Source organism: Astyanax mexicanus, chromosome 15 (assembly GCF_023375975.1).
Source record: "Astyanax mexicanus isolate ESR-SI-001 chromosome 15, AstMex3_surface, whole genome shotgun sequence".
Lineage (NCBI taxonomy): Eukaryota > Metazoa > Chordata > Actinopteri > Characiformes > Acestrorhamphidae > Astyanax > Astyanax mexicanus.
This window is the reverse complement of record NC_064422.1, coordinates 24502625-24515690: the sequence shown is the minus strand read 5'-3', so window position 1 is coordinate 24515690 and position 13066 is coordinate 24502625. Positions and strand designations below refer to the sequence as shown.

At 37.4% G+C, this 13066-nt stretch overlaps 1 protein-coding gene across 7 annotated transcripts in view; it reads left to right on the top strand.

Annotated features, from left to right (window-relative positions):
- grid2ipb (glutamate receptor, ionotropic, delta 2 (Grid2) interacting protein, b) overlaps positions 1-13066 on the top strand; it is a 53098-nt gene that overhangs the window by 34233 nt on the left and 5799 nt on the right. For 3 of the 7 annotated variants that reach the window (XM_049464907.1, XM_049464904.1, XM_049464908.1), the window contains 9 exons: positions 2232-2525; positions 3825-3976; positions 5515-5643; positions 6929-7011; positions 7113-7251; positions 8906-9216; positions 10539-11309; positions 12034-12121; positions 12481-12570. In XM_049464907.1, coding sequence (XP_049320864.1) covers positions 2232-2525; positions 3825-3976; positions 5515-5643; positions 6929-7011; positions 7113-7251; positions 8906-9216; positions 10539-11309; positions 12034-12121; positions 12481-12570 — 2057 coding nt within the window. Of the gene's footprint in view, positions 1-2231; positions 2526-3824; positions 3977-5514; positions 5644-6928; positions 7012-7112; positions 7252-8905; positions 9217-10538; positions 11310-12033; positions 12122-12308; positions 12571-13066 lie in introns of all 7 variants that reach the window. The other 4 variants (XM_049464906.1, XM_049464909.1, XR_007424497.1 and 1 more) reach the window with 3 other exon arrangements.

The window sequence follows — 13066 nt, the reverse complement described above, 5'->3', positions numbered from 1 at the left end:
CAGAGATTTAAATTAGACCACCTGCTGTGAGCTGAGCGGCTTTGATAAGTAAAGGCCTGGGGAATTAATGTTCAGTAATTTACACTGAGCTACTTCTCTTTATGAAACAGGAAGGAAGTGCTGTGTGCTAGCTATGCAAAAATGAATAAATGGTTAAATTCTAATGCTTTATTTAAATTCAAAAAAAGTTTTTTTATTACATTACTAGCGTTATCAAATCATATCACACCCTAATATTTTGACTATTACAGGTAAAGAATTAAACATTTATAACAAAAGCCTAGTCTAATCTAAATCTAAACAACAGTTGTGCTTTGAATTTTACACAGCCTCCAGATGTGATGTAAAATCAACATTGACCAGATGTATTAGTTTGTCATCTACAAACTTCTATCAGAATTCTGGTTAGATATTATTAAACCACTTTTCACAACTCTTAGCACAAACTATATATTTTCCATAGGGTAGAGCTGAGGGCTTTAGTAAGGTCATTTCAAAAGTTAGCCTGCTTTATTTTTTTCCACAACCATCTCTGTGTGTTTGGGGCTGTTGTCCTTTTAGAACACCTAGTTCCCAGTTGTGTCCGTCTAGCAGATGATTTGGTGACTGGGAGGACTACGTTTATAATATCAGCAATTAGCATAACCTCAGTGTTCCATCCACTTTAAGATATGTATCAGTTCCACTGGCATCAAAACAGCCCCAGAGCATGATGCTACCACCACCATGCTTAGGAAAACTAGTAGGTGTATTTATATTTGTGACCATGGGTTGATTTTAGAGCCTCCCAAGAGCTTGGTGCCAAATCATTTTTTTTCCTATTAAACATGTATATTATACACTCACTCTGTACCAGAAAAAGAACAGTTAAAAGAAATTATGAAAGGGCTCAGAATGACTGTTATGTAATTGTCCAACCAAATATGTGTAGCATTTACACAAGAGAGAATGTTTATAAGCTGCTTTCTCCAACTTTGAAGCAACTTTGAAGCAAAATTAACAGAGTTAATTTTACAGTTCATATCACATCTGCTTTTGCTGAGGATTTCTGGTATCCATGGTGATTCTCAGATCCTTCCACAAGAAGGTAGTACAGCACCTGGAGAGTCATTAGCATTAGCGTCAACGCCTATTCTTTACAATGGTTCAGAGGTGCTCAGTGGAGCAAATACCACCATCAGAAGTAAAAAAGGGGTCTTGTGTGCCACCACCTTTTGGTTCATGGGGAGTGTACTGAGTTCTTCCAGCACACAGTATTCTATCCATTGATTTTAACATTATGACCACAGATTGAATGTAGAATAAACTTTTATGTTAACAAGGCTAATACTCTGATGGCACCATATTTAGCTCTGTGGCTATGACAACTGCCAAGCGACATAATCTGCACTAATGCACGAGCAGTGATGAAAAACCTATGAGAAGAGACAAAATTACAATGATGTTAGAAGTCTTTATGTCTTGGCTAATAATAGGAATGAAACAAATATTTGGCAACCGAAAATAAATATTTGGTCACAAAAAGCACTGTTTGGTCAAAAAAGTGAAAAGACCAACAACTAAACAATGACTTGTCCTATTTTAGTTTACTACCCTTTTTCAAAGCTGAAAACCTGACGTGACCTTGGGCTAGGATAATAGCATAATCTGAGATAGCTAGCTATCTAACTTAGCCTTAGCATTTAGTATAGTTTGTTTATCTATAGACTGCCTTTCTTTCTCTGTTAAAATTTCACTGAAAAGCACTGCTAGGGTAAATTTGTGATTAGAACAACAATGTTGAGGTAAATGCATTGTGATTATTTTTGCTATGTATGCTGGAATATTAATGTGTTCAATAAATTGTATTTTTTTAACCGTTTTTTCTTTAAAAAGGGAAAATGAAATACTTTTAGGATGTTTTAAAATTAGTTTGATGCTAAAATGAGGCTAAATGAAATACAGTATAAAAAAAATCGTAGCACAACTAAGAAATATAGACTGACAAAATGTTCTGCCTTAATTAGACAATTTAAAATAAAATTCAACAACAATGTGTTTTTTAGTGCCAGACAAGTTTTTATATTGTTTGTTCATAAAAGTTAGCCAGGCGCACTCAAACAAGCTTGGTAAAACTCCACCCACACCACTACCTTGCTACAGATTAATTTATTAGCAATTGTACTCAATGCTGCCATCGTTAAGAAAAAATAAATTCTAACTGCTATTTGCATGATTTGCTTTATGTACAGGAACTGCTCCCATGAGAAAGTGGTGTCCATGTTGCAAGGCAGCGGCGCCAACCCCACTCTGGTTGTAGAAGAGGGTCCGGCGGTGTACCCGTCATCAGATTCTGAGCCAGAGGAGACCCCTCCAATGCCCCGCTCGCGCTCCCCCGCTCTCAGCTCTCTGCAGTGGGTCGCAGAGATCCTGCCCCCCAGCATCCGCGTGCACGGACGCACCTTCAGCCAGCAGCTAGAGCACCTCCTCACCCTGCAGGAGAGATACACCATCTGCAAAGCCCTGGAGACCTTCTTCCAGCACAGGTTACAGCAATCATGCTTTTCTGCTGTCTGTTTCCATGCATCACCTGACGCAATACTGCACACATCCAGAGACGGACATGTTTTAAAAATAAAGTATCAGGTGTAGAAGTCTGCAGGGCCCATCCAGTGCATTGTCTGGTTGGTAATAATGTTCTACAGGTTAATCGCTACCAGCTGTAATGAACAGAATACTGTGCTTTGTTGGTTTCCTAGTCTTTTTCCTTAGCAGTCTAAGCTATAAATGCAAAGCATCATCATGGTTAAAACATGTTAAATAAATGGAAATTGGAGCTACACTGCAAAAATATCATCTTAAATTTTATTACCATATGTAATATGTTATATTTTCTCCTTATATGATATTTAAAAAAAATGTCAAAGTGTGTAAGATAATATATTTCTATTAGATGAAAAAATTGACTTGTTTTTGTAATGCTTAACATTTTTAAATTGTCTAAGACTAAGATAAAACAAATTTAAATTGTTAGAAATAAATTAATTGTATACTATTTTTAGATTGAACTATTTTTAGATTTTTGAGTGATATTCCGATGAAGATGTTAAAAATTATGTTTTGTTCTTTTTTCTGCTGCTTGTGTTAAATAATGAATATATAAGAATTGACAATGATTTTGTTGACCGTTGAAAAGGATAACAGTCAGTAAAACTCTTGATTAAAAAAACTGACTAAATAGTATCAGCCAGTAGTATTACGGTAAATATTGGGAGCTTGAGCACGTTAGATGGTGTTATACATATATAGCTGTATCTTAAGTGTCAAGTGTCTCTTCAGGATGTGTTTTATTTAGCTTTGTTAATTAATGTGATATTAGGAAGTGTTAAATAGTTTCTCAACAGTCTCAGCTCACATATGACAGTGTATTCTTTGCATTTTGATCCAGACCATTGACAATTATAATGAGCCCACCATTTTTGACCCTGTGTGAAACACTAATTAATGATTTTCATACAGCTGATGAATACAACAGGACACCAATTATTAAATGCTGAAGGCAGAGCTAATTAACACTCACTAAGACTAGCCATGCCTTCAGCACATCTCTCAATGCAAAGCGTTCCCTCAGTCTGAAAGGAGTCTTTAGCTTCACGGCTATGAAGGCAGTGTGCAAAAATGTTCAAAAATAGCTTCAGCTCCAGGCACAAATAGATGCACAGCGACAATATGGATCAATCTGCGTGGGTTCTTTTGGATTCCTTCTGTAGCTCTGCTGCAGTGGGAGTGTGGACATGGTGCTCTCAGATCGTCTCTGAAATGCCTTCCCCCTGTCTGACTTGCAGAAATGTGGACACGCTCATTGTGGATGTGTTTCCTGTGTTGGACACCCCGGCCAAGCAGCTAATCTGGGAGTTCATCTACCAGCTTCTGACCTACGAGGAGCAGGAGCGCTGCAAGAGCAAGATCTCACGCTTCCTGGGATTTAAGGGAGCAGGTGTGCAGATCTCTACCTCATTTCTGTTAAAAAAGGCAGTATGTGTGGATTTAATTGATTGCTCTTTATTAGAAATGCAAAAGTCTGGGCATCCCAGTTCAAAAGACAAAAAAAAAAAGTCAGCTAAATGATTGTACTATTTGTGTTTTTGTACAGGTTTAGAGTAAGGGCACAGACTGTGAAACTGTGTTAAAAACATGAAGAAAAACCCACTATAATAAATCTGTGGACAGCATTGATCCAAATTAGCAATTAATATAGACAATTTTAAAAGGCCAAAGATCATGGGCCAGTTACCAGCCCTTGGCATCAAACAATAGGATGCAGAGAGTCTCTAATAGGTGCTTGTATTTATTTTGAGTCTTTAGATCCAGTTGTTGGACTTCAAGTATGTCTTTATCACTAAGAAACACCGTAATGAGAACCGTGAAAACTATAAAATATAACAGAAACAAAAAGATAGTTGAGACACAAATGCAAGCTACATTACCAACAACAATGTAGGATCTGACCAAAATAAACACTCAGAAAAGATACATTTACATCAATCTTGCATACATTTCAGTACAGCTATTCCAATTAATACTTACCGTTGTGGAGTATGACAAACTTAAGCAAAATATAAGCTACTATATAACCCTAAAATAAACAACACATTTTTGGAAGCTTCTTACACACTTTTAGATGAAATCAATGCAAATCTGTGCTTCTAATGACTAGTGAAGCTACATGAATGTGTTTTAGCACAAGGACCAAACACCTCTACAACCATCTATAAAATGAAGCACAAAGAAAAAAAGTGACATTGAGAAAAAAATGTTCAGTAAAAATGAGTTCAAATACACACAAGGAACTGTTTTCAAGTGGAAATCAAACTCTAAGCAGCAGACGCTTATCACAACAGCACCCCCAATTTAGCTCCTTTTCTTAAAAGGGCAGTACTAAATTAGCATTAATATGCTGAACAAAGGGGGTCACATTTACAGACATGAACTAGTATTGTGTATGATGACTTTACAAGTCTGTGGGTTTCTGACAGGTTTGCTTTTCTGTTTGCATGGACAATTCTAGACAGAATCTGACATTCACAATTATTACCATCCACTGCACTATTCACTGTGGATGGTAATCTTCTATGCCCTATTGAGGAATGTTAAATGCCAAATTCAGAAATGGAAAATCCCATCTATTTGGTACCCACTATTAGGCCTTGCTTCAACTCTAATTAGTCATTTCGTCCTGCCTTGAGCATGCTAACCAGTGTTCAACCTCACTCTCATCTCACAAATTATACGTGTGGACGTTCCCTAGCCATCCTTAGAAGTTTATGGCACTATCATGTCACTATCAGTTTGCATCCTGCTGTCCCATGACTTTTAACACATCAGTGTTTGTCAGCAGTATCTACAAAATACTCTTTCTATATTAAATTAATTTCTCATTCTTACGATTGCAATTTTTTTTATTGCTTATAGTATTTCATGTTGTTTTCTGTAAATCTAATCCTTATCCTTGCTGTGGGTGTGGTTGTTTTGTAGCAGAGCCTGAACTAGGACCAGAGAATCATAGACGTAGCAGTTCCATGAGGGTGACTGGGACATCCCACCGAAACACTATGAGAGAAAGAAGCTCAGATGACTGCATCATCGGCACTCATCTGGGAATGGGTAATTTTATCCACTGAGTAACAAGTAGTAGTATTTAATACTAAATGTAATACTAAGGTACACATTGGTACATGCTTAGCCTTTCATGCTCTAGAACCATTTCTTCACTCTTATGGAACTTTAAACAATCAGCCATGTTAGGCTGGATGTTTATGGTTCAATTACACGATTGCTGTAGGCTGTTGCTGTTGCTCTGTCTGTTTATAAATTCACCAACGTAACCAACATTTAATGATATCTAGTTGTTGGTCCCTCATGATTTATATATCAGTGCTGTCGTATCAGAACCTTATAACTCCACATTTGTTTCAGCTAGGCATTCAGCAAAAAAATCACAATCACAAATATAATTATTACAACGAAAAATGAGTGAAAAGACCAAATTACTTATATTGAACAATGACTAAGATTTTATTCAGTAGCAACTGTACTTTACTCTACAATTCAAAGACACAAAACGGAGCCAAAGACTTTGCTAAGTCAGCTGAGTGAGTAAACTAGCTTGTAAAAACAGTTAGCTGGCTGTTATCTGTTAGACTGGTTGCTGAAAGTGCATCCCTCATGTCTAATTCTGCAGGTTCTGTAATTGTGACTTTGTCAATTCATAAAAATCCAAAGCAGCGATGGCAATTTGCTGCAAAATTTAAAGCTCTGGAAAAAATTAGAAGACCACTTGAGTTTCTGAATCAGTTTCTCTGATTTTGCTATTTATAGGTTTATGTTTAAATAAAATGAACATTGTTTTATTCTATAAACTAACATTTTTTTGCAGAAAATGAGAAATGGCTAAAATAAAAAAAAGATTCAGAGCTTTCAGACCTCAAATAATGCAAAGAAAACAAGTTTAGAAATCAATATTTTGTGGACTATCCCTGATTTTTAATCACAGATTTTATGCATCTTGGCTTGTTCTCCTCCACCAGTCTTACACGCTGCTTTTAGATAACTATTTCACTCCTGGTGCAAAAAAAAAGCAGTTCAGCTTGATTTGATGGTTTGTGATCATCCATCTTTCTCTTGATTATATTCCAGAGGTTTTCAATTTGGTAAAATCAAAGAAAATCATATTTTTTTAAGTGGTCTCATTTTTTTCCAGAGCTGTATATGTAGTAGAAACATTATGTTGTGCTTAATAGGATACCTGCATCAATGTTCAAAATGTTCAAAAACTCCAGAGATGGTACAAGGTTTTGTTATGACAGCAAAGATTTGCTTTTTGGGGGTGGGATATTGTCTGCTTGCTTTGGGCTGCCTTGTGCTGGACAGTGCTCTTTCTCCACCTCAGGAACTTTCACAGAGCCTCCAACTCCAGGAGAAAGACAGTGTGGGGATGGGACTTCCTTCCCAGAGTCCCCTGATTTGAAACATGTGGGTACCATTCAGCACTTGTGCAGCACTTCTTACACTTTCACCATTGCTTTTTCTCATTCATGCCATTTATCATCTAACCCCATAATAAAAACCTGTAGATGTCAGGAGTGTACACAGAGTTGGAGAGTACGTATGCAGGGAAGAACAGCAAGCCTCTTCAGAGTCACTCTTCACCTGGAACTGAGAGCATGGGCCACGCTGAGAGCCATGCACTCAATCGCTCCTTCACACTCACAGGTACACTCATAATACCCTCTGGAGTCTCTGAAATCAAACAGATTGGTGTTGTTTGATGAGGTAATATACAAGACAGTCATAGCTCTATTTAAGCTAGATTATTTTTTCCTAAAGAGGTTCTAAAACATGTACAGGATTTAACTGGCTGATTTTGTTGTTTTTTTGTAAAGCTGGAAGTATGTTTCAAACTAAACCTGACATTTTTAAGCAAAGTGGTGTCTTTTACCCCCAAATATTCAGTGTGCACCAGAATATACAGAGTGAACTCTGCATGCCATTGTATTGAGACCTTGCCCTGACCATGATGGGTCCAATTTGCTCCTTGTACAATCCCATTACTTTGATTTAATTTAATTACAGAATCTCCCCAAAGTGAAACCCATCTTTATTTTTGGATTCTTTATTTCTGAGCCCTCCTATAAACTGCAATTATTTTTTTTATTACTATGCTGTTTGTTTTAAAACCTCCTCTCTGACTGTGATTGGTCCTCATCTATAAATATAGGTTCTGAGACCTTCCAAAAACAAAAAGCCTAGGCTGCAGCTGAGGTAGCTTGCATTTCTTAGCTGATATGTCACAGAAGGATGTTCCAAACTGAAATATCCTACATATACAGCTAAGAAATGCAGCATACGTTCACAGCAATTTTGAGGACGCAACTAATGTATTATTTGCAGGCCCTCAGTTACCCACAATTCACTATGCATATACAACGGAAAGGAGAACAAAAAGAGTTTCACGAAAATGTAATGTGAGTTTTTATAATCAGAATTTGTTTATATGAAGAAATAAAAAGGCACATGAATGTCACCACATGTCATTCACACAGTGCCTCAACATTTAGACTGTTTCTTATGTGTGACCAATAGGGAAGAATTTTTTATGGACAGTCCTACTGAGGACCAAGTCTTTCTCAACATTAACCTAGACTTTGGAACACTGTTCTTTTCTAAATTGTGACCTGTTTTTATTTATATGTTTCTCCCACTGACTTTAATAAATCCTTTTCACCTCCTCATTTTTGGTGAGACCTCTGCAGACCAAATAGGTTCTAAGACCTACAATTGTGTTCTGAGACCTCACCCCAACTGCGAGTCTTAACCATTGTCTCATTTGTTTTAAGACCTATTTATGATTGGCTAGTTAAGTCAGAGGATGGCCTCAAAACCAACAAAATGGTGAAGACCAATGTCACTTAAAAAAATAATAATAATAAATCACTGTGTGGGGCAGGTCTTCTAGTGAACGGAACAAAATCTACAGGTCTTTAAAGTAATGACTGTATGCTCATTCACTATCATTCAGGTTTTTTTTTGTGAATAGAAGCATCCTGCCAGCTTTAACTAGTAGCAGATTCAAAAGAGATTAAATGGACATATCTCCTTAAAAGAGTCACGTACACCATGGAACCTCCTTAGATAAACCTAATCTAGATTAAACAGTGCTGCTCATGACTGTTGTATTGTACTGTAGGCAAACCAACTATGCTTAGTAAGTTTAGTTGCATAATTAAGTTCATTTGTGCTTGCTTGACATAGAATGATTTAAGTAATTATTTGTGTTTTGTTTTTTCCTCTTGTTTTCCTTCCATTTTTGGGATTTTGTATTGTTTTTCATCTTCATTTGGTTAAGTATGTTTTTTTTTTTCCTCAGGAAACCGCAAATCAGGCCTATCTCTGTCCTGGAAGGAGCCCTTTCCCAGCACTGAGCTTTACCAGCAGACTGTTCCATCTCCAGGAAGCGTGGACTCAAACCCCTATGTCAGCTTAGACAGCCCCCCTGCATCACCTCAGCAAATAGATGAAACCCCAAGTCCCCTGTCCCGACGCAGGAAACTCTTCACTTTCTCCAGGCCCCCCCGCAGCCGAGACACAGACAAGTTCTTAGACGCTTTGAGTGAACAGCTTGGCCATCGGGTCACCATTGTAGATGACTTCCTTGGAGGCGAGAATGACTATGAGGAGGTGTGTGCTCATATGCTTGTAATTTAAAAAAAATGTTTCTTAGTTTAACTAAATAAAAATACAACAGTCCAATATAAACAGTGTATCACCATAGATATCTTCATTTTCAATAATGCACACTTGAGATGCCATCAGCTTCTCTTGTGGAGAATCATCAGTGTGCTAAACGTGAGTTCAAAGCACAAAAAAAAGAGAAAACAACTACTTCTTAGACAGCATTCATTTGGAACAATTAGCAAATTTGCCCTAATTTTGTGGTTTGATATAATGGAAAAAGAAACTTGAAATCCAATAAATGAACAGTGGTAGACCCTACTACTGTTTACTATCTAAAATTTAACCAGGAAGCTAGCACCTGACTTTTGGGTGTTTAAATGTGACGCTGATGATAAAATTGTTGGCTATTAATAAAACTGGCATTTTGAAGAAAAGAAATTCCTTGTAAACGAAAAGTGCATTTAAGGATACTTTAAAATATACTTAACATTGGAAAGTTTATAATTTTGACTTTTTAATGTGTACCTAAATTCATACATAATGTACTGTTTTGAAACAACTTATGGCAACCTAAGTATTTATTTTTTATTGTAATTAAGCTATGTTTAAATACTTATACTGTTTATATAACTTATAAACATTAGTATATCTTCTTCAAACTTAAGTTTAATTTAAGCATGCTTCTTAAAAATATATAAATACACTTTTTATTGTAAATGTACTGATTTGCTTATTGATGCACATATTGTGTACACCTTAATGACACTGGAAAATGGAAGTATAATTAATGTTTTTTCAATGAGTATATTAAATAGAAAATGCTTCACCTACTTGAACATACTTTAAATGCTCTTAATTATACTTGCTTTTTAAAAGTTGTGTATTTTTGGGGAATTAGTGTGCACCATGATCTGAACAGATGATCTCCCCCTAAACATTGATTGGTACTGATTTTATCTTTGTTGTTTCATGACCTTCTTATGGTAGTCATGAAATAGCAGTAACTTTGGAAAATATATTTGTATCATTATAATTATCCTTAAAATTAATTTTGGTAATCTTAAACTATTGTAAAACAGACGTAAAATGCTTTAAGAAAATTAAACACAGATTCTAATGCTATAATGTTGTCTAGCATGTAGTACTGTAATATGTTACCATTTAGCCTTTTTATATTATTATTACCTAAGTTCCTGTCCCCAACATTTACATGACAGTTATCAGCCACGTGTCATTCACTGCAATAGGAATATTGTTGTTATATCTCTCTATAACCATATTGTACATAGTTTAACTGGAGACTTTAACTATTGTCCTTTTTTTAGATGAGTTTCCAGGATGAGCAGGAGAACATGTCCCGTCAGCTGAGCAGCGCCAGCAGTGAAGATCACAGCAGTGACGACTCCACCTCTGTGACCTACTCTTCTGGATCTGACCACATCCCACCTCCTCCCCAGAGCCCCCCACCTCCACCCCCACCACTCCAGTTCACTGACCCACCCTCTCCTATCTGCCTCACCCCACAGCACCTGCCCCAGCCACCCCCCGCCTTCCAGAACCACCCAATCATCGCCCCTCCTCCACCCCCACCCCGCTTTTTCCTGTCCAGCCGGCCAACGCTGCATAAGGTACTGCCTACCCGTGAAGAGACCAGGTTCCAGCACCCGCAGCCCCGGCAGCCTTCTCCTCAGCCTATACCTGCTCAGCCCACCTATCAGCTGCACCAACCCAAAGCCCACCCCATCCTACAGTCCAACACAAACACGTCACCACAGCCATCCCACACGTCACCCCGCCCCCCACTGAGGCACCAGGCCCAGTCCATCTACCAGAGCCAGCCAAGCACTGCTGCTCCCCGGAGCTCACCCATCCAGCCCAAAGCCCAGAGCCACTCCCCTCAGCCTCCACAAAAGGTTTACGAGAGCACCTTCTCCACCAAGATACCCCCACCACCACCGCCTCCACCACTGCCCCCACCCTGTGAACCACCACCACTCCCCAAACCCAGCCCGCAAGCTTCCGACACTAACCACATGAGTGTAAAGAGACTCCGCTGGGAACAGGTGGAGAATTCTGAAGGCACCATCTGGGGACAGGTTAGTTTGCATAATTTGTTAATTGTGTCTTTTGGTCTTGATTTTCATTTCAGAAAACACTGAAAATTTTAAAAAGGGAAATGTGCTGTTTCTTATTTTTGATTCAGTGGCAAAATCAAATTAAATATCAAACAGAATTAAAGTAAAGGTCTAATATAGAATTTCCTATAACTTTAACCCGAAATAAAACATACAGCATGCAAGTAATGCAGGAGTGTTAGAAAGATAGGAAAAAACAGTGTTTCCCTTGATGTTTTTATAGAGTGGTAGGGTATTTTTTATGTTCTATATAAATGTTTTGTATTTGATGTACATGGATTTCCTCTACTTGTAAAGAAATGAAACAATGTTAGGAAGTGAATGCTAACGGGCAATAAATATAGACAAATAAGTGGTTTCCAAAGCTAAAGTCAAAAAAATATTTAAATATATTTTGTGTACCCTTTTGCCATTTTCCAGTATTTTTAAGAGACTCTATTTCAGTGTTTCTGCTGAAATATGCAGGGAGATTCTTTCTGCACCCCCAAATTATCAGTCTTACATTTAGCAAGCTTTTTGAATCATCACACTTTAAAACTTGACACAGAAATCATTAATTGATTTAATCTAGTAAAAACAGTGATATCTTAATATTTAATTGATATTGTATCAGTTATAATATGACCAAAGAGTCACCAGGCAGAGATATTAGAGAGCTGAAATTGATTGCTCTTTTCTGTTTCAGCTTGGAGATGACCCTGACTATGGTAAACTAAGCGACATGGTGAAATATCTCGATCTGGAGCTCCACTTCGGCACGCAAAGGAGTTCCAGTAAGTTTTCTGATTTAAATGTTAATTGTATTAATGTTGTGAGGCACACGTTCATGTCACAGCACTGACATTGATTAACAAATCCCCTGTGTTTGAATGCATTGTGACAGTGGTTCCCTTGTTCTAACTTGTGCACTTGTACTTGAAGCACGTATCTCATGTGTTGTCTGTGTTTGTGCTTTTACAGCTCATGATGAGTATACCATCTCTAACTGGAGTTCTTTCAGTCTCTCCGTTCCCATCATCCCCCTCATTCACTGGCACTTCAGCATCTTTCTGTATTCTTTTCAGCCTCCATTTATTGTCTCCACTGCTGGTGCCAGGAGAACTGATCCTTACATAGTAATTAAATGTGTCAGTCTCTCTTCCAGAGCCCACCTTTCTGCCAGAGAGTTTTAAAAAGAAAGACGTGGTCGAGATTCTCTCTCATAAAAAGGCCTACAACGCTTGTGAGTATAAACTGGGGTTCCTGCACAGAGGAAGCATCCGGGTTGTGCCCTAGAATGAGTCAGAAAATCAATAGAAATACCTGTGGGTTTGCTTTGTTGGAAATGTGTTATGCAAGTCAGTGATGTGCACAAGTGTTATGTGCTTTCGAAGAGCTTAGTCATAGTTACAGTAGCTCTTGGCAAAAGCAGCTGGTTTGTAGTATGTTTCGGGTGCTCGTCACATTTTAAATTTTATTTTTGTTTTAAGACTTAAGATTTTAAACTAGCTAATCAGATTTTTTCCCTAAGAGAGAAATACAACAATCTGGCAACAATATAATTTACATTTTGTAACCCAAATATATCTACCAATACATCAGCTAAGATATGTTTAGATGTAAATCTAAATAAAGGCAGTTTTTAGTGAAAATCTAGTTAGCATTATGTAAACTGCATTCCAAAAAAATTGCTTTAATAGTAAAAGTTAAATGTTAATAGACCTGCACATTCATTTTTT